Genomic DNA, 26,533 nt, shown 5'->3' with positions numbered 1-26,533 from the left:
GGGCTCTTAACTTCATTGTTCATAATGGGAGCAATTTCTTTTTGATGCGCTGTGCCGCCCACGTCAGAAGTAGTCATGATGCAATTGTGGGTTGCATTTGGTTTACGAACACAATGTTCCAAATAATAAAAAATTTAAAAATGACAAACATTCCTAGCTGTATTTTTGGTGGAATGCCTATAATGATGTGGGGACTCACGATTGGTCTCTTGCTCAATTAGTTCATTCTTATCCTGATTTCGCAGCACCACAAGGAAAGAAGAAACAATTACTGTGTCAGTAAGCCTGGATCGGAACAGCATAGTTTCGCATTGAGAATCATTCAGCCCGATGGTGGAAAAACTCCTATTAAGTACCATTCATTCAAATCACTGGTTTATCTATAAAACAAGCATTACTATATGGTTATGTACTATGTAAAGCATTTTGGTTTAAATCTCCTGCTAAATTAACTATATAATACAATATACAAAAAAGTACTCAAGATTTTGGTCGTATCGCCTAGCTCTACTGGAGGGTATACTTGCCCTAACTTTATATCTCTGTTTTGGCTTTTGTGGCCAAATCAGGAAATAAATCGTACAGACAGATCTGTTTCTCACTCTCACAATCTCACTAAGCTTTTAATGAGCATGCGAGAGCTCTTTAATTGGATTAATTAACAGATCAATTTGGCATCAGTGCTAAAGTCCAGGGATGTGTTCGCACTGATTGGAGCTTCATCGTTCACCATATGATTCCCTAAGGAACATGACAGTTCAGACTTGATTTGAAGCCTTTGGACATTCTCTCTGCGACCACGGTCCCCTTGTTTATATCTCCCAGCACTCTTGTGGTATTTTAAACCCTAAAGGAATGCAAGCATACCCCTTGGCTGTCACAGGGCCAGCGTGGTGTTGAGGGGTAAAAACCGATGTGCGGCGCGCTAGCTTAAAGTGCATCTAATCTGGGTATGAGCTGTGAGGTCACAGATTGTCTGAGAAATTGGATAGCGAGCGCCATGACGTGGTGCAGTTCTGATGTAGTATTGTCGCGACATGCTGCATCACTCGCTTGTAGTGTTGACACGGTGATTATAAGAGCCAATAATACATAATTTGTTTGTTAAATTTTCAATCTTGCGAAGTTACCATGACACAAAGTTATGGTTGTACCGCCCACCCCTATTCAGTGCTACAACTGTTTTGAGGCTGTCTTGCCATTTTCTGATATTTTATCTTTTGCACCCTACTCCTCTCTGCTGTCACTGTTCTGAATGGTGTAGCCCTCTTTTTCTCTCTCTTTCCCTCATTCCAATCCTCCAACCCCCCCCCCCAAACACACACTTATTTTGCCTGTTTTTAATACTTGCCTTTTTGTTGCCGGTCAGTGCATTGCCATTGACAGATAAAGCAAGCCGACACATAGAAAAGCCCAGTGGGGGCTGACATGGGGTCCAGGCATTGTGTTGTCTCAACGGGGTAATTGTTTAGCCCAGAGGAAAGGGAGGGGCTTTCCATGAAGGACTCGGGGGTCCACAATGGTTTCCCCAGGGTGTTAAAAAGCAGACAGAGCTCTGTTCAAAAATATAAACAGCAAAATGCCCAAGAACCACTGTTTTTTTTTTTTTTATGGGTTACATCCAATATCTTGTCAAGCATGAAGGCAGATACATGCATTTTTGGAACACTCTGAACACACGTTACTCTGAAAGATTGTGATATATGGATTTTTATTGCAGAAGAAAGACTTTCAGGTTTTTGCCATTCATCTCCATAGTTTGAAGAGCTCAGCAGTATTCATATTGCAAACTCAGATGCTCGAGTTATCCCAAGTCAGCCTTTGTTGTGTTGAATGCAGTGAGTTTCTAATGGGTCCCCTTGCAGCAGTGTTGGGGAGTAACTAACTAACAGTAGCGACGATACTAAATTTTTCAGTAGTGTGACAGTAGCTCATCTATTTTGACAATTGTGTAGCTTTTCCAGTAAACCAGCTACATATTCCAATGAGTAGCAGTGTAGCATCACAAAAACTACAATTGTCACATAAAGTAGCATAGCGAACACAGCAATGTAGCTGAGGGAGAATCAAAGACATGCATCTAAACCATCCTCTCATATGTAAAGGGAAATCCAAATCATTTAAGTGAATTGTTCCTTCAGACAATTCATGTAGGCTAAAAGAACCAGTTAAAATAAATGACTCCCTTGTATTTAGTGTTAGAAACTTCAGTTCGGATTAGTGAGTCGGATCATTCAGACAGCTCATATAAATGAAATAATTCACATAAATGATTAAATGTCACCTGATTTAATATCAAGTGTTTTTTAAAAAAAAAAAAAAAAAAATCTTCTTATTGTAGCTTCAATGTAGTTAACTACTTTTTGTTAGTAACTTATAATTATGGGGAGCCTTTAACTTGAGAAGCTACAGTTTTAGACCACATCCACATTAATGCATTTTAGTTTGAAAACGTGTTAATTTTGTTACATTTAAGTCTCTCATCCAAACTTGAACAGCGTTTTCCTCCACAGAAATTGGCACATTTGGAAAAGGCTCTCCATTACCGCATACTTGGGGAAGAGTTTTCAATCAAAAATGGATTTGTGTGAATGGGGCCTCCAAGTAGCTTCTCCAATACTGTCTTTTCCTACTCCTTTGGGAAATGTGAAAGATGGCATTGAAGACCCTGAAACCCCCTCCCTTTCACCTCATTCGCTCTTTCTTGACAAGATCAGCTTCCTAGTGACCATTCAATGTGGTGCCCACTGGAAAGCTTGGATACACTTTTTAAATGCTAACACTCCTTTTTGGAGGTGTCTGTCTGGTGGGGAGAGCACAATCAAAAGACTAGAAAGGGAATTAAATTAGCAGGGAAAAGAGGGTCCGCTAATTAGTAGATTTAAAAACATGGACCCTCCCTCCCCCTCACGTTTGTCCACCATCACCCACACAGACTACCTTTGATCCCTCTCAGCCCTGTTGCATTGTGGGTAAGTGATTATCCTCAATTATGGGGGGTCTCGACAGCCCATCCACCTCCCATTTGTAACTCTGCCCAATCTAATTGGCCTTCCTCAGGAAACTGGTCTGCGGAATACATAATCCAACTTATTTGCAAGTGGACGTGATCAGCGTGATACAGGTTGACAAGCATTGATATAAATAATGCTGGTTATTTTAGAGCAATGGTTTTCAGCTGATGTGCTATGACCCAAACAGTCTGTTCTTATAGGGTTGTGGTGCTAAATACAAATAATAAAATGCAACTAACCATAAAATTGAGTATAGATAGGATAAAAAATAAATAAACAGGCTGATGAATTGTTAATAAGGGTGGAGAAGATGTATCTCCTATCTTTTGTTGTTGACATTCAAAGGCTGTGTCCAATCAAACTCTATGGTATTCTGGTGCAAATCTGTCACTTGGTATTAGTTAATACTATTACTAAATGAAAAAAAGGGGTTAATTTTCCTATTCAGCCTATGTTGTTTAAAAAGAAATGAGTTTATGGTAACATTCATTTAATTTCAAGTTTAATTTTTAGTAGTGATTAACTGATTCAACTGACAGCCATGCCAAAAGGTAGTATTTTGTATTATTTATTAGACTGTGTAAAACAAATTCAGTAATTTTTGTGTACGTCTTATTTGCTACCTTTTAATTGTTTTTTGTATACAGTATCTCAATCATTGACGACTCTGCTCTCTAGATATGGTTATCAACATCAGCCATAAAAAAATAAAATAAAAATAAATCTTTGATTTCTCAACACATGCTGAGATAATTTACCTGCTGATGAAGAAGCATTTGGACCAATTTGTGTGAGAGGCTTGATCAGCTTCGTGAAGTGTTCCTTGCCCCAGGGCTAATCCCACAGCAGACAGGGCGTAAAGTGGAATAGTAAGCTCCCCAGACAGACAAGTTCCAAGAGGCATAATTATCCAAGGCCTGACCTTGAAATTGTAGCTAAGGAGCTGCTTTATGACGTGCTGTCATCTCCAGTGTATAACCATTAAAAAAGAAGTGAAGGAATTTCATGTATTTGCACAAGATTTGAAATGCTGCCCTGCTAAACAAAATTTAGACCCCTTTAAAAACAGACACACATGGAATTCATGAAATCACATGTTAATCACATGTGTGCACACATGGGAGCATATTAAACTGTTTTTTTTTTTTTTTTTTTTTAAATCATGCGATCACTTGATAATAGCATTAAAGGCTTAAAGTCATAAAAAGCATTGCAAGAAAATGTTAAAAGTATGTTTATGGGTGGAATTTAATTAAACTAATTAATCAAATTAGCCCCCTCCCCATAAACCCACAACAATAACAATGTGAATTTGGCTAATAGCACTAATAGCAGTGTAAGGTTATCAGGAACCAAACAGGACAAATTCTGTGTTGCTGGGGCTTTGTTCAACATGTTCTTAGATATTTGAAGTCTCGCAACAATAAAAGCCTTAATGGAATAACGTTAGCACTCTCTGGCCGCTAGCCAAGCTGATCCAGTCATATCTGTGAACTGCTCTAACGCCTGTTGTGCTGTCTCTAACTGAAACAAAGGATTTTGGCTTAGCATTAGAGCCCTTGCTTGAAAAAGTGTTCTGCGTGCTCAGATTTCGGTTCGGTGCTGCACTTTGCTGATGTAAGACAAGCTGTCTGGCGCAGGTCCCTTTTGTGGGCACTTCTACTGCTATGCTAAGGATTATTGTTGCCCTGCGTTCCTCTGGCTGTATATCACGTTGAAAGCTTGCGGTATCACAGCTAATTTTAAGACTTTTTTTCAGTCTTGATGATAATAATTATTGTCTCAATAATCACTTTCTCATGCTAGTCGTCCTTGGTGGAAATACCAAAATGTTAACTTAGCATGGTTGCCATGTTCCTCAACCACAAAAAATGAGTCAACACAGACAGTTTTTGAGCTTTGTTACACCCTGTAATTTATTTATAAAAAAATAAAATGGCAATTAGACTTACATCCTACTGCATTTAGCAAAGTTCTAGCCAGTTTTCATTTTGATTATCCTGACATGAAATGTTTACTTGATGTAAGCATGTATAAACTGTTGCCCTGCAAAGGCAAAATGGAATAATGCAGAAATGTGTGTATAATTTTGCCAAAATTTAGTTATAACTGAAGACTATGATCTGTACTGTGACTGATGAGTTTGACTCAACAATGTTCAGATTCAGTGAAAATGGAGTGAGACTATTTGATAATCCATATTTGGCTGGACAATAGAGAGCATTTTAAAGTAATTTTGCTTGTTTCAGTGTGTGACTGTGTTTTAGCTTTGTAGGGTAGTACTAAATGTTTTATGCAGCACTAGTTGCAATAGCCTGTAGCATTTCATGGTCTGAATCTAGAGACGTAGCGGTGATTGGCAGAATTTAGTTTGCCATGCACAGATCTTTATATATCACATAAAAGCGAGGGATTTTAATAGAGATGAGAAATGTCAGCAATCCTGAAGTGGCATCCTCAGGGGACAAATGACATTCACGCAACAGCTCTGAACGCTTCCAAGTAATTATAGACAGACAGGAAGTTGCGTGTAGTAAATGTGTTCCTGCTTCTTTTATGTGTTCTCAAGTCTTGAGAAAAGCAACTGGAGAGGGAACAGATGGTGTCACGCCATCTCAGGTGTGGCTGCATGCTTCTGATGCTTACTAGGTTTGGGTGTCATTCTTCAAAGCACCGGACATCTGTGAATTTGAGCACTTTCAAAGGACTCCTCCGTTCACAGTTTCAACCCCACCGAATAATCCACTAAGATTTACGGTTATGAAATGTTTACACACAGCATGAAGTCATAAAGCCAGGAAGCGACTGTGATTCAATATCTCTGACCCACGTTGATCCAGTCATCTGATTTAGTTGGAATTCCTCGTCCTATCAGATGTTAAACACCAGGGTGAGCAATCGTTTGTGCAAAGTCTATTTACGGGGGTTGAAATATTAACAACGATTCACATGCTACCCTTCTTGTAATCATACTTTGCGGTCCCAATACTGAACCTTGAGGAACCTCTACCGCATCCAGTGCCCATTTAGCTTCTCATGTAAACTGTTATAGGCCTTATGCAGTCAGATACAGAAAGTCATCAGATAAATGTTACCCAACTTCCACTCCACTGCTATCATATCTGCCATCTCCTGATTGATATTTAAAAGGCATTCAACTTTATTTTTACTGCCTTTCCTGTGTTCCTGGCAACCTGACAAACATTGTTTTTTTTCTGTCATGGCATGGAGCCCCGAGATTTTCATCTATAGGCTGATGGTGCCAAGTAAAGGCTTGGGTCAAGTTGTCTTCCCTCTGTGAGGTGAGATTGGAGCAGAGAAGTCATAGCAAGAAAGTGTGACGGAAATCAAAAGTATTCCACTATTACAGTGAGAACATGGTGCAGTACAGTAGGCAAACATGGAAATGGCCCAAGGCTAGATAAACAGATATTCTGTGTAGGGATTTGCATCTCTAATGTTTTCCTTTTGTACAATATTAAAAATTTTATTGGTTGAAAAGTTGCCAGCATTTTCAGTTTTGTTGGGTTGGGAGTTTATGTGCTGTAAAAAAGTGAGTGTGTTTACATATACAACAAATCACAGATAGCTAACAAAATTTGGCTCTTTATAAAAACCAGACAATGCAAGAAAATGTAAAGATTTTAAAAGACAATTACAACGGAAGTAAATGGGGCCAATTTTTTGAGGGTTCAAAGACAGAAATTTGAACCTTATAATTTATAAAGACACTTACATTAATTCTTCTGTTAAAACTTGTGTTATTTGAGCGATAAATCTGTTAATTGTCGTTTTTGCAGCGGACTACTGTTATAGACAGATTAAAGGATTTATGATGTTATATCTTCATGGCAAGGAAGTTGTAAAATTGGGTATAACTTTACACAGAAAATGTTAGTAAGTGATTTTATTACACTAAAATCATGTTACATCTTGTGGATATACTCTTGAAACTGTATTTTAACATTTACGGATTGACCCCATTCACTTACATTGTATGTGCTTCACTGTAACCTCTATTTTTAGCATTTTTAAAGAAAAGGAAGGGTGAGTTTAAATTTTTTGTTTGTGGTAATGAACATTATGCCACAAATGCTGTCGATTGAAGTTGTATTGAATCCAAAATATTTCTTTAAGCCTAATCAGCCTAATATTATACATGTAAACGCACTCAGTGAGACTTCACTGGAGTCGTACTCCTTTGTTGGAAATGTGGGTGACATTTTCGGCTTGGCTCAGGTACTAGAAACCTATTTCGATGAATAGAATGTCCTCTGTTGGGAAATTAACGTTTCACGTTCTTAATTTATTCTTGAGTGTGGTTCTCCCGCTAGTGGGTGTTGTCCTGATATACAGCGGAGACATTGGTCAAAGTCACTCAGATTTTTTCTCCAAGGGGGAAACAAAAACAAGATGTAATTGGCAGTGCGCCTCACACACACATCTCCCAGCGTGACTCTAAATCGCTCCACCACAAAAACACACACAAGTCTGCGTGCTATACCAGGAATAATTGCGGATGCAGTTCTTATGCATGTGCCTAGTGAGGATACTCGGCATGGGTCACAATGGTTGACAACAATCAAAAAAGTCAACTAGTTTTAACTAGATGTTTTATTCTAGTTTAGCGATTTATTTATTTATTTATTGCACATTTTTAGCAGTGGTGCTCGAATTAATGTGCTGTGCTTTAGCTGTTAGACAGTTTGTACTGTAAAACCATTTCATCCCTATAAAGCACCTACGCTACAGCCATACACATTCAGACAGACATCGTTTTACCATTGCGTCACATTTTGCACAATTTTTTGAACATTCCTCCATGAACATGCCATTTTTAAAACATAATTTCAAGTTCACAGCTGTCCAACTTGCTTAGCTGCATGCAACCCATCCTACAAAAATGTCTCCGATAAAACAAATGGTAAGGGTCAATTGAACTAGACACCAGCCTGATGACTAGACACCAGACACTTAAGACTGATTAGTCAAATGTTCATTCAGGTAACAAACCAACTAGTTGAATTTGAAAATATGTAGTATTGCACATCCCTAGTGGATACTATGGTACACTCTTCACTGCCATCCCCTGAGAATGAAAGTGTTTGCACATATATACACACACGGGGTTCATTTAATTGTCTGTGACAGTGAGGAAGACTGACAGCGTCTCTATATGACACAGAACAACTCTGAATATCCAATGTGCTGTTGTATCCAAACAGTCGTAGTGGCCGTCATCCACTAATGAGGGACTCAATCCTGCTGCTGTGAATCTTCTCAGGAAGAAGAAGCAAGAACGACAGGTGAATTATTTATATGTGTGGAATTAGAATGTGTCCAAAACCTCTTTACCTGATTTATTTTTGGGAAGACTCTAGTATCCATCAGGGATTTTGTATGGCTTGGCAGTTTCAAAATATGCTATTCATAAACCCATATTTTTTTCTGAAATGGCATGTATGCATATTTTTTAGACACAAACAAGGGAGGAGGTAAAAGGGGGATATTCAACAGCGAAATCTCATTTGAGACCCCAAACACAAAAATTTGCAATTGAATTTAAAGTTAAACAACTGCAGTATGAATAAAACATAGTGATGGCACATTGATATTAGATTTCAGATTTGTTATTGCTCATGGTAGCAGCAGAAAAACACACACACAGCTCTCAGAAACAGTTCACACAGGATTTCCCTCTTATAGTTTCCCCACTGTAAAGTCATCAGAGAATACAAGACAAACAGTCTTGAGCAATTCTTGCAATAGTATACTAGCTTACTGCTCTTGCTATCACTGCAATATGCAGTGATATTGTGCATAGTTTGCCATTTTATGGGATGCATAATATAACCTAAAGTGTAAAGTAAAGCTACTTTGGTTTGTGCAAATATGGGACACTTCAGCATTTTGTCACTTAAAATACGGGACAATAGGATAGGCATCCTGGACATCTTTATTTTGGCCAAAAGATGGGACGTCCCAGCTAATACGGGACAGTTGGCAAACCTAGTGCCGCTACGTCTCATGCACAGTGCACATGACTAAATTATGTCATCAGCACAGTCCGTGTCTGCGCATGTGCCGGGAGTTCTAAAGTGAATTACACAGCAGTCATAGTGCGTATGCGTTGAACGCATTCATACAGACTCACGGTCAAAATAGTATAGGCTACCTTGAAAGGCTAAAACCTTTGACTGTAGTGTTGTCAAAAGTACCAGTACTTCAGTCGATACTAAAATAAAAAAAACATATAACGATACCAGTGTTTCTGCAGTACCGGTAGTACCGAGCACCGACTCAATCTGGTACCCGCACGTGGACTGATTGACACACGACTGCTTCTAAATGCTCACATGCTTATTTGAGGGCATGTTCTGATACTCCTTTTAGACTGAAATGCACAACTACTGTAATTAAAATTAAAATTGTGATATGTCCTAGTGTGATTATTAAACCGTGAAAGGATGCAATCTTAGTATGCATTTGAGCTGCGTACTTGAATGAATGTGTGAAGCCGACCGCTCATACACTGAAAACACCACAGACATTGAGAATCATTCGCGTCGTATGAGAGATGACAGAGTAGAGCAATAATCCACTGTGAAGCAAGCAGCACATATAGACTATATATTTACTGTATATAATTAAATCACAGCATTTGCGCTTTAATGATCACACTGGGCCATGTAGTGAACTTCCATCCAAAGCAAACATCAAAATAAAAGCTAGACAGCTAAAATCGAAGAAATTGCTACTGAATTATATTACAACTGCTTTGTAAAATGTAATATTCACTGTAGTAATAATTAATCATAAATAATGATTAATAAATACTACTACTAATAATAGTAACAATTAAGCAATATCACAAGCAAGAGTGTTGTTTTACTGAATAAATTTTGTTAAAAAATGCAATGGTATGTTGAAAAGTATTTGTTCTATTTTTTACTTGTTAAACATTAAAAAAAGTAATTGTTCGATTTTCACTTGTTAGACGTTTTAATAATTAATTTGACACAATTTTGATAATGAAATTAAATTAAACATTAAAACATGGAATTCTGGTTAAAAAAAAAAAAAAAGAGAAAGAAAGAAAGAAAAGGAAACCAGGATTTGGGAGAAAATTAAACAGATTTTAGTAGGGCCCTGCTTAAAAACACTTAAGCAATTCATGCTTCATTGAGAAACACTTAAAGGAAACATGCATTTCTTTTAATGTATTATTTACATTGAAATGTAACTTTAAATAGGCTAAAGGAGAATGCACATTACCATATTATGGATTAAATTTTTTGCTGTGGTATCGAAATTGATATCGAGAACCATGAATTTTCAATGGTATCAGTACCGACTACTGAAATACTGGTTTTGTGGCAACAGTACTTGACTGTATGTGAGACAAGGTTCCATATCCCACAATGCATACTAACATACTTTACTGCTCTTACTATTTTTGCAATATAAAGTGTGTATTCTGGGCATAGTGTACAAATGTGTTGTATGCATACAGTACATGCACAACTTATTACATTGTCCGTTATGTGCAGTATATAAGAGAAGCGTGTCGAATTAACCAGATGTAATATAAGCTTTGATTTTTAACAACTTTTCTTGACGCATTATTAAGTCAGACTGCCGAAAGGACATTTACAAAAGATTGGACTAAAGAAAATGGAAAATAACCATTTTTATTGCTGAGATAACAACCGAATGCCACTTGCGGAATTAATTGTGAAACATGATGAGGTTTGAAATGTTTCTTGCAAAATGCGTGCTCTTTCACATCCTATTTATATTTAAAAAATAAATAAATAAATAAATAAATAAAAAAAACCCTGTGTATACTGCACAGTTTGCAGTAAGCAGTTCGCTAGTTTTACGTTCAGGACATTCCCTTGTTCTTCTTGCTTTATACAGTATAGCACCAAAATGTCATGTGGTAGTCTTCATAACGTGTATCAAGTTCAGAATGACTTGACAGGATAAATGTACCATGCTATTTTGAAGTACTCATTGAGAAACCCCATCTTCTCTCAGGAAGGGCCCAGCCATTCTCCATCTGTTTTGGGGTGTCTGTTGAGATTGACTGGGGCCAGAGGCAGAGAGACTGCTCTTATTGTTTCAGCTCTCCAGACTCAGGGAGGCCCCTGGGCAGGATGGGCCACAGCCTCCCAGAGGAGCTCTCTCTCCAGGCTGCCCATGACCCCCACAGCCAGGGAAGACCTGCGGATCTGTTTCACAGCTGACAGAGGGCCTTCTGCTCCCGGCTCGCTTTTGTTTCTAAAATCCTCCACCATCCCCAGATGGGACTTGCAGGGATGAACGTTTTGGTTGAAGCTGTGATGCAAATTCCGAGTTTGAAATGTGAGGCATGGTGTATGAATTCAGATCCAAAGTCTCACTTTCTCAAATAACATAAAGTAAGAGTGCCAGTTTCCTTTTACAAGCCCTTGTGTGAGACCACTTATATTATTTAGATGTGATGTGACGTAAGAAATGCGGCTGTCATGTCTACCGATCTCTAATGTTTTAGGGAGCGTACAAACTAGAGAAAGCTCAGATGAAGCATTTGATGGACATGAATGCGCAAAAGTGCGTTTTAAGTGAAAAGAAACACTGGGGTCAGTTTAAAACCAAGCGGGAATGCTTCTACATCATTGCAATGCACCATTCTCATTTAAATCAGCATTCTCTGACACCGTAAACCCGTATAGGCGCCTTGAAGTAGAGGTTTGTCTTTTAAAAAAGATGTAAGTTGTAAGATGTAAAATGTAAGTTCTGTCATCATTTACTTACCCTTGTGTTGTTCCAAACCTGTATGGCTTTCTGTCTTCTGCCACCATCCACTTTCACTGCATCTTTCTTTTTCTCTAAGAAACAATGAAACTGAACTATGACTGAGGCTAATATTCTGCCCAATGTCTCCTTTTGTGGAAAACAAGTTTGGAACAACAACAGGATGAGTGAATGATGACAGAATTTCCTTATCCTTTAATTTAACTCAAAATTCCCCTCTCCTCCAAACTTTACCTATAGCACACAGCTGAAACTAAGCCACACATGACTCACCATTAAGGGCTGCTCTACTCAAAGCACCACTGCTGGAACTCCGATAGGAGTACTTAAGCAGAGATAAGACGGGTGCACCAAGGAGGGCAGCGGTCTATTTGTAAGACCATTAATCGGTGATTAGCAGGTCATTTAGATGGATTTATTGGCTGTGATAAGCATAGGGTGTGCATGTGGGCTTCTCTCCGAGACAGCTTAGCAACACCTGTACTAGTCATATAAATTAGTCATAGAGTTGTAAAACTTAAGGGATCTTCTTAAAGCTGAAATTTGTGCTTTTTTCTCCCCTTGTTTAAATATTTTGTTGTATCCCAGCTTAATATACGGAGACTACCATAAGCCGTCAAAATAAAAGCTCCAGGTGAAGGTGAAGTACGATAGAAATATATTACTGTTGTATAAAACAAATTAGAATAATAATTCAGCATTATATTATGATAATAAACTGAACTGGACAACAATAAATAATTGTTGGGTTATAAAAATAACAATAACAACTGGGTTCCCAAACCTAAGTGAGTGAAGTTTTAGTTCATTCACAGTATATTAATTATCACTGTATATTAGTGGAAAAACTGAGGAAAACATGCATTCATTATCCTTGAGCATATTTTTATTTCACTAAACATTTTGAATGTACTGCAATGGCTGTTAGGATGAATTTAAAATTATGATTTAAAATAACATGTAATTTCTGAGCAAATAACACACAAATTATCAATGCATACTGTATATTGAATGTCGTCAACAGATGGGAACAAAGAATATATATATATATAAAACAATACAAAAATAAAATTACAATACATTTTGGAGCCATGTCACATCCAGCGCCGTTGTATGGCAAAAGGGGGCCCCCAATTGGACAGTTGCTTGGGGCCTCGTAACCCCGCCCCTGAGCCCTACACAGCAACGTTGGCTCAACCAATGGTTTGACGACTTACAAATATTAACAAATATTATGTTGGCTGGCCAAAGCCAACTTGGTTTAGGGTTTTGTCAATGTCCCTAAACCAAGACCAACAATTCTGACTGTAACTCATCCTTGAGCTTTCAAGCTACAGCCACCAAACTCGGCACAGACATTCAGGCTGTTTTGACTCAGGCTGCTTTGAATTTTCAAACTGATTGGAATAAATGTTTTCGCACTGTGGATGATGAACAATCCTTCAAATGTTTTTTTTTTTTTTTTTTTTTTTTTTTAACTAACTTGCAGGCAAGGTATTGTCAAGCCAACATCAAAGTTTGTTATTAAATCTAGTTATTTTTGCTATTCGGTTTGGTGATGCAGAGATTACACACTTCACCTTTAAGTCTTAAAACCAATTTTGCTTTGTCTTTCTCTTATTTTACCACTTTTTCTCTTTTACGTCCCCTCTCACTTTCTAGTGTCCAGTGTCACACACACACACACACACCCCACTAACCCACTGTATGACCTTAGTGTCCTTAGGCGTTTTGCCGTATATCTGTTCTACTGGCATGATCTCGTCTCGTTCTTATTGATGAGAACTCGCTGAGAAAAGCTAATTTCCATCTGAAGTTAATGCAGCCAATGAAGCTGAACTTATTAAAAACTGCCATGTGACACTTCTCTCTCTCTCTCTCTCTCTTCCCCCTTCCTACCCTCCCTCTGTGTGGAAATAAATTAAGTCAACTGCACTGTAGGTTGTAATGTAATTGCACTGTGCTTGAATGTAGCTGAGAGCTGTGTCGGTTAACATGGCTGAGAGGCGTGTGAAGTTTTCTAATTGCAAAGGCAGACTAGAGTGAAATCACCCTGCTGATATTCATGTCAGGTGAATTAACACACACACACACACACACACACACACACACACACACACACACCTTATTCTAGAAGTCTGTAGATTTAACTATTATAGATCAAACCAGAAATCATTTTTCCTACCTTCAGGCGGTAGTAAATATTACAGAAAAGGATAAGTAAAAAAAGAAAAAGAAAGACAATAAGAATACAGGATCTCACGAATGATGTCCAATAAGTAAATAAATAAATAAAAAGGGATAAGCATAAAGTTTTATTTTAAGGAAGAAGTCTAAATTAAAAATCAATATTATTGTAGTCATAGAGGTTTTCGCTATCTGCTAAAACCTATCAACTATGGATTATATTACTATAATTACAATACCTTGCGAATGTCCAAATTAAACAAAAACAAAAAATCTATATAAAGAATTTTAGATTTCAAGGGAAAAAAAAACAATATTTGAGAATGAAGTTATTATATTTTGAAATATTATAAAAAAATAATAATCAAAAAGTCAAAATAAAATATTGGATGCATTTATTAGGCCTGCATTTCAATCGGTGTTTGCATGTTGGGTGGAGCTTGTGATAAATGCCACTATGTGCTACAACCTGTCAACTACAGAATGTATTATTCAAAGTAACCCTGTTGCACAACTCTTATATTTTGAGTAAAAAAAAAAAAAATTATAATTTCTTACATACATTGGAATCATCATTGATCATTACTACAGAATATATTATTAGAATTTCTATTGGACAACTCATATTTTAAGTAAAAAAATATATCATAATACAATATCGGATTAATTTATTAGACCTGAATTTCAATCAATGAGTGTGTTTACATGCACAATATTACACCAATCATGCTTGAGAAGCTGACAACGTGTAATGTCATGTAAATGTCTTAAACAGTTTTCCATTATCAGGATATGGTTATAAACGGTTTAGGCATAATTAAATTGCCACACACACACTTTTGCCCATTACACTGATTTCTCTCTGCATGTTAACGTTTTACGGCCATTCTTACTGGCTGATCCAATGTGTGCAAGTGTTGTGCGCATGCCTGATCATAATTTAACTTAAATAGCGGAGAATAGTCCGATGATTTCAAGTCTTATGTAAGTGCAGGTTTCTTATGCTGACGTTTTTAAAAAGTTTATTTTTGATAGTAAAAAGTGTATTTTTGTGCATGTAAAGGTGCTCAATGTTTAAATGTTGGATGTATATTGCAATTATTTTAAATTTGTGCTAAAATATTTTGGAAGATTTTATTCAAATATGGCCTGTTGCTGTACTCTGTGTACTCACATTGCTAGTAAGAACCAGTCAATATGCCGCATACTCACTACTTTGTTGCCTCAAGAATCTGACATTTACTGAGGAGAGATTGCAAAATATAATATATACTGTACTGGTACATCGTCACATTTGAATGGTGTCACAAAATGTCATAGAAGAGCAGAGCTCAGGAAGGTTAAGATCAACTCTTTCAACACAATCTGGCTGTAGATAATATACCATCTATATTTGTTTTTGCAGTCATAGGCTTCACAGTGTTCTTTTATTTATAATCTACCAGGGCTGGTGTTGTTTTGTGTGTAGGGCTTTTTTGCATTGAATCCCCTGTCCAAGATTTCTTTCTTTCTCTCTTCTTAATTTCCTCTAAAGTAAATCTCAGGTGGCTTCCACTGTCCAGTGAGGAAATATGGAGTTGGAGAATGATAGCGAGACCAGGAGAGCACAGATATGGGCTCAAATATTGAGCGTTCCTCATTTGTATGTATGTATGTAGAATGCATGTGTGTGTGTTTGTGTATGTGTGTCAGTCTGAGTAGGAAAATGATTCTTGCCCGAGGCAGCAATTGATCGGATCTCAGATGCAGAATTCCCAGCGTCCCACTGCTGAGCCACTGGAGCGGTTTAGCTCATCTCATATTCACAGAGAACAGGAAAGAGCGCAGGAGGAAAGAGGATTGGGGGGTGGTTAAGAGAAACCAGAGGCAGTGGACAGGCAAAAGGAGAAAGCAGGCAAATTTGGAAATAAACAGATCGATCAACTCACTATCAATGTGGATTTAGTGAGGCAAACGTTGAGAAACAAATACTACTTGAACACTGATGGGTTTTTTCCACCCCGACAAGTCTGAGACTTATTCATAAAGGGAGACTTACTTCTCCAATTAATGATTAACTCACTTCTTTGTTTCTTCCTTCCTCCCTTCTTTTCATTCTTTTTTCTTGCTTGCTTCCTTCCTTGTTTCCTTTCTTTCTTCCTGCCTTCATCTGTCTTTTCTTAATTTCCTTCTAATCCTTCCTTCCTTGCTTATTTTTTTCTATACTTCCTGCTCTTCCTCCCTTTTTTTCCTTCATTGTTCATTCACTCTCTCCGTCCGTCCTTCCTTCCTTTCTTTCTTTCTTTCTTTCTTCTGTTTTACTTTACTTCCTGCTCTTCCTCCCTCTTTTTCCTTCCTTTCCTCCCTCTTTCCTTTATTGTTCATTCACTCTCTCTGTCCTTTATTCCTTCCTTCCTTCCTTCCTTCCTTACTTACTTACTTACCCCCTGCTTCCAATAAGTCCAATTAGACTTCGGTTATTTTTTAAAATTTTTTTTTGCTTTTCAGTCTTGTTCACACCATGTAAATTATAAATATAAAACGCTATATAATGATACAGTGCCTCTCATTATTGTGCAGATACAGCATTCCACCAAAGGAGTATGGCAGGTCTGTCAGGCCGAGTGCAGGGCTTTTGCATTTCAAAGTGCATCGGGAATATTTTCATGTACTGGGGTCTTTCTGAGTTTTCTAGTGGACTCCTGAACAATTCAGAGGGGTATAGTATATAATCATACTGTACTGTAGATGTGCATTTAAAAGTGCAGAAAAAAGGTGGCTATTACTGTGGTTGGTTTTTAGGAAACAATACCCATTGTCTGTTAATTCTTTGTGTCTTTTGCACAAAAGTAATGGTGCTGTATTGTCCTTTGTGCCTGCAGCATGCTTGTACATGTCAGAAAGCACAGCTCATTATCTTCCCATTACATATTTACTTGTACTGTAAACATGAGAGCCAACAGTTCTGCTCCACAACTTGCAAATCAATGAATTCATTACCTCACACAAACTCCCGTTGATGTTGGGGATGATTTAATGCCCACCGACACAGCTCTGTTCATGCTTCTGGAGCGCTCCCTCCGCAGAAGGCCGGAGGGAGGGATAGATAGATAGATAGATGGAACGGGGGTTGGGAAGGGAGACAGAAAGCTGCAGGAGAAAAGCCGGTTAGTTGGATGGGGGATGGAGACTGGATGAATGAATTTTGACCCTCCACTGCCAATTAATCCTAGCTCTTTTTTTAATTGGGGATGAATGGACTCCAAAGGGCAGTGTTAAAACACACACACACACACACACACACACACACACACACACACACACACACACAATTCTGTTTCCCTTAGGCATTAAAGATGCAAGCCTCATTTGCACATAAACCAGGTCTTATGGGTGCAGTTCACTGCTCTCTGAACACAAGCAATGACTTAAGACCAGAAAGGACAGATTACCTGTTTCCAATTTTAGTGACTTTTTTTATTTCCCTGCACAGTGAATTTACTTCCTTTAGACTTCCACCCATCAAACGCACACACGCATAAACCCAGACGTTCACAGAGCTGTCTGATGTGTGTCTCACTCTAGCAGTCTTGCACGGTCTCTTAATGCCTCTTATCTGCCTTCGCCTCCAAACACCCCCTCATCCTTAATTTTACAGCCTTCTCATTTGGCGTCTTTGATCAGGGAAGTAGCGCACAGCTGAAATGACAGTGGCTTGGTTTAAGCACAGGTCTGCTGCAGTCCAAAAACAGAGAGATTTCTGTAATGGAGGGGTGCACTTCCTTCCCAGAGCTTTTGTGTTGGTCACTCAAAACCACACAAATCTGTTTCAGGAAGTCGCCAACACCTGTTCAAGAATTATATAAAAAATGTAATAAACATGGCTTGTTTTTTTTTTTTTTTTTTACCGAAGAATATAGCATTGCTTGCAAGGCAGCAAAAGAATTGTTAGCGTTTTGGTAAACTTAGATTTTAGAGTTTGGTTCTGTGTAAATTAATTTGCATCTTTTCCATCTTCCAACTCTGTGCCATTTGTTTTCCGCAATTAATGTCATGTTATTATGTAATTTTTATTTTTTTATTTTTATTTTTTTGCATTTTCTGTTGATAATTCTTTGTGATTTTTCTTCATAGTCACTGTGCAATATAAGACCACATCCACACATATCCATTTTCCTTGGAAAACTAGTTTTCCGTTTCCTAGAGTCATAGTTTTTCAAAGTATGTGGTAATGGAAAGGGGTTTCAAAACGCTCCTTTTTCAATGGATCAAAATGCTGTTCTATTGTGGATGAGAGGCATAAATGTAGCGAAAGTAATCAGTTTTTGTTTGAAAACTCCATTTGCAATTTCATAACATAATCGTTTTCTAAAGTATGTGATGATAAAGATCATTTTTGAAATACTCTGTTCTCTGCCGAAGAAAACGTTGTTCTAGTTTGGATGAGAGGCGTGAAATAGTAAAAATTACAGTAATGTGTTTTTAAAATGAAAACGTATTAGTGTGGACATGGCGTAAAGGTGGAAATAAATTGTTAAATATATAAGGAAAACAAGACCAATCACAATGCACTATGCAAATAAATCTAAGAATGGACACCAATTAAAATTTATTATGCAAATATTATGACAGCATCAACACATCCGGTTAGATTTTATACAATGTAAGTCACATTTTCTAAAGTTTAAAGTTTACAAAAAAATAATAATAAAATAAATAAATAAATAAATAAATAAATATGACTGACATTATCTACAAAACTAAGTTTGAAGAGAATCTGTACATAATAAAGCTTATTCACAACAGCGCCATCTTTGATTTTTAATGGGAATGAAAACGAGGCTGTGAGGGATAGACCTACTCTCCTCAATGGGCTGTACTGCAGTTTAAAGTGTTTTTGGATTGTTCCGTGGACAAAACATTGAGAAATATATATATATATATATATATATATATATATATATATATATATATATATATATATATATATATATATTTCCAAGAACATTCAGTAGACAAAAACCTCCAGACAACATGAGTTTTGGAAAATCATGTGAGATCTAGGAGCTTTTTACAGCTATACCATGCATGCCATTGAAGAGATGGTAAGTCTATCCCTCACAGCCTTGTTTTCATTCACATTAAAAATCAAAGATGGCTCTACAGTGAATAAGGTCCATGCAGTTTGGGCTGAATTAATAGCAGAAGTTTGATATTTAGGGTTAATTGCTTTGAAAAATTTCTAACCAGAATATTTGAGGAATATCAATACAGTTCTATCTTGCAAGCACTAATTAAATAAGGAACTAGCAATGTGTGCTTTAATTGTCTCTTGTCCCCATGGTGCATTGAAAGTTAGCCTATGACATCATGCGCTGATTTCAACTGATGTCCCCATGTAGACAAATTTCATGTTCAGGCATGACAGTATTTGTACACATCCATCTGTCTCTTGTCAGCTGTGCAATTTATTTGTATTGAATTTGCATTAGGATACAAAACACAGACTATCATCTGAACTGTAGACCATTGGAATATTGATCCTCATTAATATTCATAGAAAATTGATCATGCTCATACATCAGAATGGTATCAGTAAGCAAGCATTTGAAAGGAAGCTGTCTGTCCATCCAGTATCCTGCACTAAAACATATTTAAAGTAAGTTGACTTCCCCTAAAGTAGTTTGAAGACTACAATGAAGTAGTTGCAGGTTTGTTGACCGCATTACAGTCCCATTCTCAAGATTCTCAATAGATACTCAGAAACTCAATTAGTGGCATAAAAAGTAATTTTGCATATGATTAGCATTATTATTATTATTATTATTATTATTATTATTATTATAGAAGTGGTAGTGTAGAATTGTATTAACATTGGTTTGTGTAGCTTAAAGAGCACCTTGGGTATTTTGCAGGGAAAGAGGTCTCTTCGACACCTAGGAATTTTCGAAAATTATCAAAATATTGCAAAATCCTCTTTCTGTTTATAATTCAGTGTCTCTGATCTGCGTTTTCCCAGGATCCCGTTTGCGACAAGAAGACTCTGCACCCCGCATCGTGGAACACCCCTCTGATCTGATTGTATCCAAGGGTGAGCCCGCCACCCTAAACTGCAAGGCAGAAGGGCGGCCCTCCCCCACCGTGGAGTGGTACAAAGATGGAGAGCGTGTGGAAACAGACCGGGACAACCCTCGATCCCACCGCATGCTCCTGCCCAGCGGCTCTCTCTTCTTCCTGCGTATCGTACACGGCCGTCGCAGCAAACCCGATGAAGGCTCCTATGTTTGTGTGGCTCGTAACTACCTGGGAGAAGCTGTTAGCCACAATGCCTCACTGGAAGTAGCTAGTAAGTGTTGGTCTAGTTTCTTATCACGCTGGGTTCTTGCGGTTTTTGGAGCAATATTTTTGACCATATGGATTTGGTAGATGGTAGTATACACTTCATGGTCAAAAGTATGTGTACACACCCTTCTCTTTTACGGGTTTGGATAAGACCCTTAACTTTAGTGGTGAAAAATCTTAATTCAACAGCATAGAATTACATTCTAGAAAAGTTTGTGCTTCCAACTTTCTAGCTTTGTAGCAATTTCGGTTCCAGCATGACAGTGCACCTGTTTTTTTGTGAGTCTAATGTGAAAGAACTTGACTAGCCTGCACAAAGCCCAGATCTGAAGCCCACTGAACACCTCTGGGATTAATTGAAATTGTGAGCCAGGCCCGATTTCCCAACACCGCTGCCTAACCTCACTGATGCTCTTGTAGAAAGTCTTCTCAGATGATTGGAAGCTGTTATAGCAGCAAATGAGAACCAACTCCCTAGTAATGTCTATATATTTTTTGGGTGTCCACATACTTTTGGCCATATACCGTAGTCGCACAGACTCATGACTGAATCAGGAACTGTTATATCAACATTTCAGCTGTTGTTTGTCCATGGGAGTCTCTTCCCCAGTATATTGTTCCAGGAGCAGTTTGAAACCAGGCCAGTCTTAATTTGGCTTTGTGTCCGACTCAGTGCGAATGAGCCTGTAGCCTATCCAGCTGAATAGAAAGAGTTTCTGGTTTCCTCCTGGGTCTCTGGTCTCAATGGACTCAGTGGGTTGGATAATCTGGAGATGGGCAGGATGTGACTGTTTCACTGGACCTGAATGGTGATCCTGACGGAAGTAACAGGCCAGATACTGCTGGTCTGAAGAGCGGGAGCAGAATAGCTCACTGTAGGTGGTCGTAAGCAATAAAAACAGTAAATCTGCTTGCAGTGTTGTTGTCCAGTTTATGATGTTTACGATAGAGATGACAAGAACGCTATTCCATGTTATTTTTATCAAGGTATGCTCCCTGCTGAAAAGACCAGAGATGGCTTTCACCTGATCTAGCTGGTCTAAGTCTGACCTGCTGGCAAGTTCCCAAAACCCCTCTAAAACCATCAAACCAGACCAGCTTTACCCATTGAAACAAGACCAGCAAACCACCATAGGCTGTTTTGTGGCAGGGCTGTCTCCTCCTTTACACTTGGCATTTGTTTTCTTTTCTTGAGCAATATCAACAGAGTCAATTGTACTGTTTTTAAAAAGATGAATGGATACAGAAGAATGTTTTTGTGTACAATCTCTGAAGAAATGTTTTAAATAGTGGATATTGCTAAAAACCTGTGGTTTTTAATGACTCCTCTTGGCCTTGGACATGATATGCATTACATACTATCCCTCTTTAAGCATTAAAAGGACTGATCTCAGATGTCAACCGCTTTTCATGTATGCCCAAGAGCTGTCACCAACCCTCTTGTTGTAATCTAATCGAGTTGGGGTGGGGGGTGGGGGGTGGGGGGTGAGTTGGTTGTGTAGTGTGTACTAATGCTATTTCTTACTCAACACAAATGGAAATAATTTAATCAATGTCTAGTTGGCTGTATTCAAAACAATGGTAGTTTATAAAGACTCACTTTAACATGAAATAAGGCACCCAAAAGTGTTGTAAAAGTAATCTTCGCTACTAGTGCCTCATATATATCAATTCTTCAGAACTCTGTAATTACAGACTGCAGTTTAAGTCATTATTCACTCTCAAATCAAATCAAATAATTAAAAAAAGTACATAAACAGCTCTGAAATCCAAAATGGCATCTGAAATGAGTTCAGAACAATTCTGCCAAAACACTGAGTTACAACAGTTATTTTAACTGTTGTAAAATCATGGTAACTTTTCATGTGGCTAAGAACCAGTTACAAAAGTTTTATTAGCTTCTTTAGCTAAATGTTGGTGAAAAAGAAACATAAATTCATATATGTGGAAATATATATGCACTCTGAGACTAAAAAGTGAGAAAATAGTGTGCGGTATATCAAGCAGAGGGTGATATACTGTATGCCATTTATTCTGGAGGCAGTTTTTTTTTTTTTGCATGAACAAAAACAAGAGGCTTGGCGAGAACACGGCTTGGCCCGACATGAGGAAAAGCTCGGGCTGTTTGGCCACAGCCTTCGGGCTGCTTATTCTGAATAAGGTTCAAACAGGACCATAATGACACAGTGGCAAAGCTCAAAACCCTTACTGCCTGTCTGCTCCCTCCCCCCCACAACCCCGCCACCATACATGTAATTACCCTGTTTAGGCAACCATGATGGAAACCTACAGATTAAAGGAATAGTTCACCCAAAAAATGAAATTCTGACATTAATTACTCTTCCATCAAGGACCATGGAGAAATTTTGAAGAATGTGGTATAAAATGAATTTATAGTGACCATGTCTGTTAATCTCTAAAAAGGGGGGTAAAAAAGAGAAAATAATATGAAGGGTTAGGTTAGGGTAAGGGTTAGTGTTGGGGTTTAGAGTTTTACTTTATTTATTTATTTATTTTTTTTAAATGCAAATGTTGTTCACTTCAAATTCTGTAACTCTAAGAAAACTTAGAATTTATTAATATTTGGTGTGACCACCTTTGCCTTCAAAACAGCACCAATTCTCCTAGGTACACCTGGACACAGTTTTTCTTGGTTGTTGGCAGAAAGGATGTTCCAAGCTTCTTGGAGAATTTGCCACAGTTCTTCTATCTATTTTGGCTGTCTCAATTGCTTCTGTCTCTTCATGTAATCCCAGACTGACTCAATATTCAGTGGAGGGGCTCTGTGGGGACCATGTTCTTCTATTCTGTTCTATTCTATTTGCAAAAGAAATGTTTGGGAGTATAACATGTATATTTCATATTGACACACTAAAGCTGAAAATATAAATAACCATCTTAAGACAAATGTTTTTGTGAAGCATCTTATGTGCCTAAGAATTTTGTACAGTACTGTGTGTGTATATATATTTAAGCAATATCACGAGCAAGAGTGCGATATGGCCCTAAATTAGCACTGCTGTGGAACTACTGCATGGAACTACTTTCTTATGTTACGTATCAGAATCTGCCGTTGCTGGTTCAAAACAAATGATGTGTCCAAGCCTTTCAAAAACATTACTTTAGAACTACTAATATCACAGCTTGGGCTGTTTCTGACATGTTATTGGAGAAACAAGGATGTATGTGTGTGTGTGTGTGTGTGTGTGTGTGTGTGTGTGTGTGTGTATGTGTGTGTGTGTGTGTGTGAGATCACCTGTTGATGTTAGTCAGCTTTCTGAAGATAATGTAATTTTGGTGAATATCATCCTATTTTCTAAGTGGAAAAATAGCCATTCAAGCAGGGGTATTCCTCCCTAATTCAGGGTAGCTGGTGCGCAAGAGTCTTTCACTATAGAGACCACAATCTTAGTCAGTATGTTGTGTTTCTCAGCTGTGATGAGCCTTAATGCTGAAGTTCTTAGTTTAAAGCCATTTAAAGCTATCTCCAAAACGGCAGGTCTTGTGGGGTGTTTCCGGTATGCAGTGGTTAGTACCTACCAAAAGTGGTCCAAGGAAGGACAACCGGTGAACCGGTGACAGGGTCATGGACACCCAAGGTTCATTGATGCGGGTGGGGAGCAAAGGCTAGCCTGTCTGGTCCGATCTCACAGAAGAGCTACTGCAGCACAAATTGCTGAAAAACTTAAAGCTGGCCATGATAGAAAGGTGTCAGAACACACAGTGCATCGCCACTTGCTGCGTATGGGGCTGCGTAGCTGTAGACTGGTCAGAGTACCCATGATGACCCCTGTCCACTGCTGAAAGAGCCTACAATGGGCACGTGAGCATCAGAACTGGACCATGGAGCAATGGAAGAAGGTGGCCAGGTCTGATTAATCACATTTTCTTTTAGATCATGTGGATGGCCAGGTACGTGTACGTCATTTACCTGGGGAAGAAATGGCAGAAGGATGCAGCATGGAAAGCAGGCAGGCTGGCGGAGGCAGTGTGATGCTCTGGGCAATGTTCTGCTGGGAAACCTTGGGTCCTGGCATTCGTGTGGATGTTACTTTGACACGTACCACTTACCTAAAGACTGTTGCAGACCATGTACACCCATACATGGCAACGGTATTCCCTGATGGCAGTGGCTTCTTTCAGCAGGATAATGCGCTCTGCCACACTACAAAAACATGCAAAGTTCAAGGTGTTGACTTGGCCTCCAAATTCCCCAGATCTCAATCCGATTGACCATCTGTGGGATGTGCTGGACCAACAAGTCCAATCCATGGAGGCCCCACCTTGCAATTTACGGGACTTAAAGGATATGCTGCTAATGTCTTGGTGCCATATACCACAGGAAACCTTCAGAGGTCTTGTGGAGTCCATGCCTCGACGGGTCAGAGCTGTTTTGGTGGCACGAGGGAGACCTACACAATATTAGGCAGGTGGTTTTAATGTTGTGACTAATCGGTGTGTGTATATATATATATGTTGTTTACCGCCAAGTAACAGGCATTAAAATACTTTCCTTGCACCTAGAATAAACGTGTGTACACAACATAAACATTCATTTCAAAAAGGTATATATATATATATATACCTTTTTGAAATGAATGTTTATGTTGTGTACACTCACGTTTATTCTAGGTGCAAGGAAAGTATTTTAATGCCTGTTACTTGGCGGTTGCACCACTTGACATTTTTTAAAGTCGTTACACCAATGTTTTTGTAGAAAATGCTTGAAACATTTTTTTTTTTTTAATGTGTGAAAGCAACATGGACACAAAGCTTACATTTCTACAAACACATATTTTAAACTAGAATTGTTTTTTTTTTATTTATTTATTTTTTTTTATTCTTCATTTTTGTTCAACAGAATAGTCATGGGTTCAAAATGACATGAGTGTGAGTAAATGACAGATTTTTTTTTAATTTTTTTTATAACTGTTCTCTAAACTACCCCTTTCCATCCAAAACTAGACAATCTGTGTCAGAGGGAGAGGTGCAAACTAAATCTATCACTTCTCGGATATCAATACTCACCTGCTTATTCACCCTGACAACAGGAAAGTCAGTTTTACTACTGCCAAAAAAGCCTTTGAAAAGAAAGTTAAGACCTCAAATTGTATTTGCTCTGCCTAGCCAGCTCTTACAAGAATCCCATTTGAACTCTGAGTACACAATCTTTCCTGCTTCTAATGTTGTTTTAATAATCCCGCTTTTACGAGCGACCAACACCCAGCGGACTGTAAATCTAATCCAACTTTCAACAACCTGTGTTTAGCCAGGCAGTGATGCTTAGCGCAGATCTGTTTTGGGTTTAATATTAACTTGGCATACAGTGGAGGCTCTGTGCTGTGCACTAAGATAGAATGGGTCAATCCGGGCATTCGTTCTGCCATGTACGTCCCTAAAGTTGGATTTTGCCCCTTTTGTTTCCATGTTTTCTTTACAATATGAAACTTGGAGTCTTATAATGCTTCATGTGTCATGCTTTGTTGGAGTATAATGGCTCGCAGAGGAACAAATAAAGAAAGGGAGAGGAATGTAAGAGAGAAAAGATGGGGTGAAACGAGCTTGCTGGCTTTATCTGTATGAGCACACTGTTCATCCCGATTGCTTCGGGCCACAAATTACGTAATGCATAGTATCAAGATGCATGTTCAAAAATGACAGACATGTCTGCTGCAGGTTTTCTCACACTCTAAATGCAGCAATGAAAAATGGAATGGAGTTTTAGGACCCGTATAGATGACGATATGAGATTGTTCGAAGACTAATGCGCACTAACCTGTAGCTTTACTGTTATGACTTTTGACAGGGTGAAACAAGTTAGATTAGTTGAGATTATAGCTCTATGTGGGTCATAAACGTTTAATTTATCCTAAACTTCTGTCTTTGCCTGTATTGTTCTCTAAATCAAGTTTTTCCTTTATTAGTCCTTTATTAATACCTGTCAGAGACTGTGGAATGGTCTTCCTTAGGGGTTGTTCAAAGTGAGCATGTTTTTGGATCCATCTGCTATTCAGTTGCTTTTCTATTCACCATGTGCTTGACGGACATCTTTGACCATTGCCTCTCATGCAGGCGTGGCAGGGTTTTTTTTTAGACACATGCATTCTGTTAAATATGGTGCACTGTCGTACTTTTGTTTTACATAAGGAGAAATAAATAATTTTTGTTAGAGGTTTTGATTTAAATATGATATGATACAGATATGTTTTTAT

At 38.2% G+C, this 26,533-nt stretch overlaps 1 protein-coding gene across 2 annotated transcripts in view; it reads left to right on the top strand.

The window, feature by feature from the left end:
• The window catches only part of LOC127429840 (roundabout homolog 1-like), a 353,547-nt gene that overhangs the window by 146,787 nt on the left and 180,227 nt on the right, over positions 1–26,533 (top strand). For both annotated transcript variants that reach the window (XM_051679115.1, XM_051679116.1), the window contains one exon: positions 19,999–20,325. In XM_051679115.1, coding sequence (XP_051535075.1) covers positions 19,999–20,325 — 327 coding nt within the window. The remainder of the gene's footprint in view (positions 1–19,998; positions 20,326–26,533) is intronic.

This window comes from Myxocyprinus asiaticus, chromosome 39 (assembly GCF_019703515.2).
Source record: "Myxocyprinus asiaticus isolate MX2 ecotype Aquarium Trade chromosome 39, UBuf_Myxa_2, whole genome shotgun sequence".
In the NCBI taxonomy this organism is placed as follows: Eukaryota; Metazoa; Chordata; class Actinopteri; order Cypriniformes; family Catostomidae; genus Myxocyprinus; species Myxocyprinus asiaticus.
The sequence above is the reverse complement of the archived record's forward strand: the minus strand, read 5'-3'. Positions and strand labels throughout refer to the sequence as shown.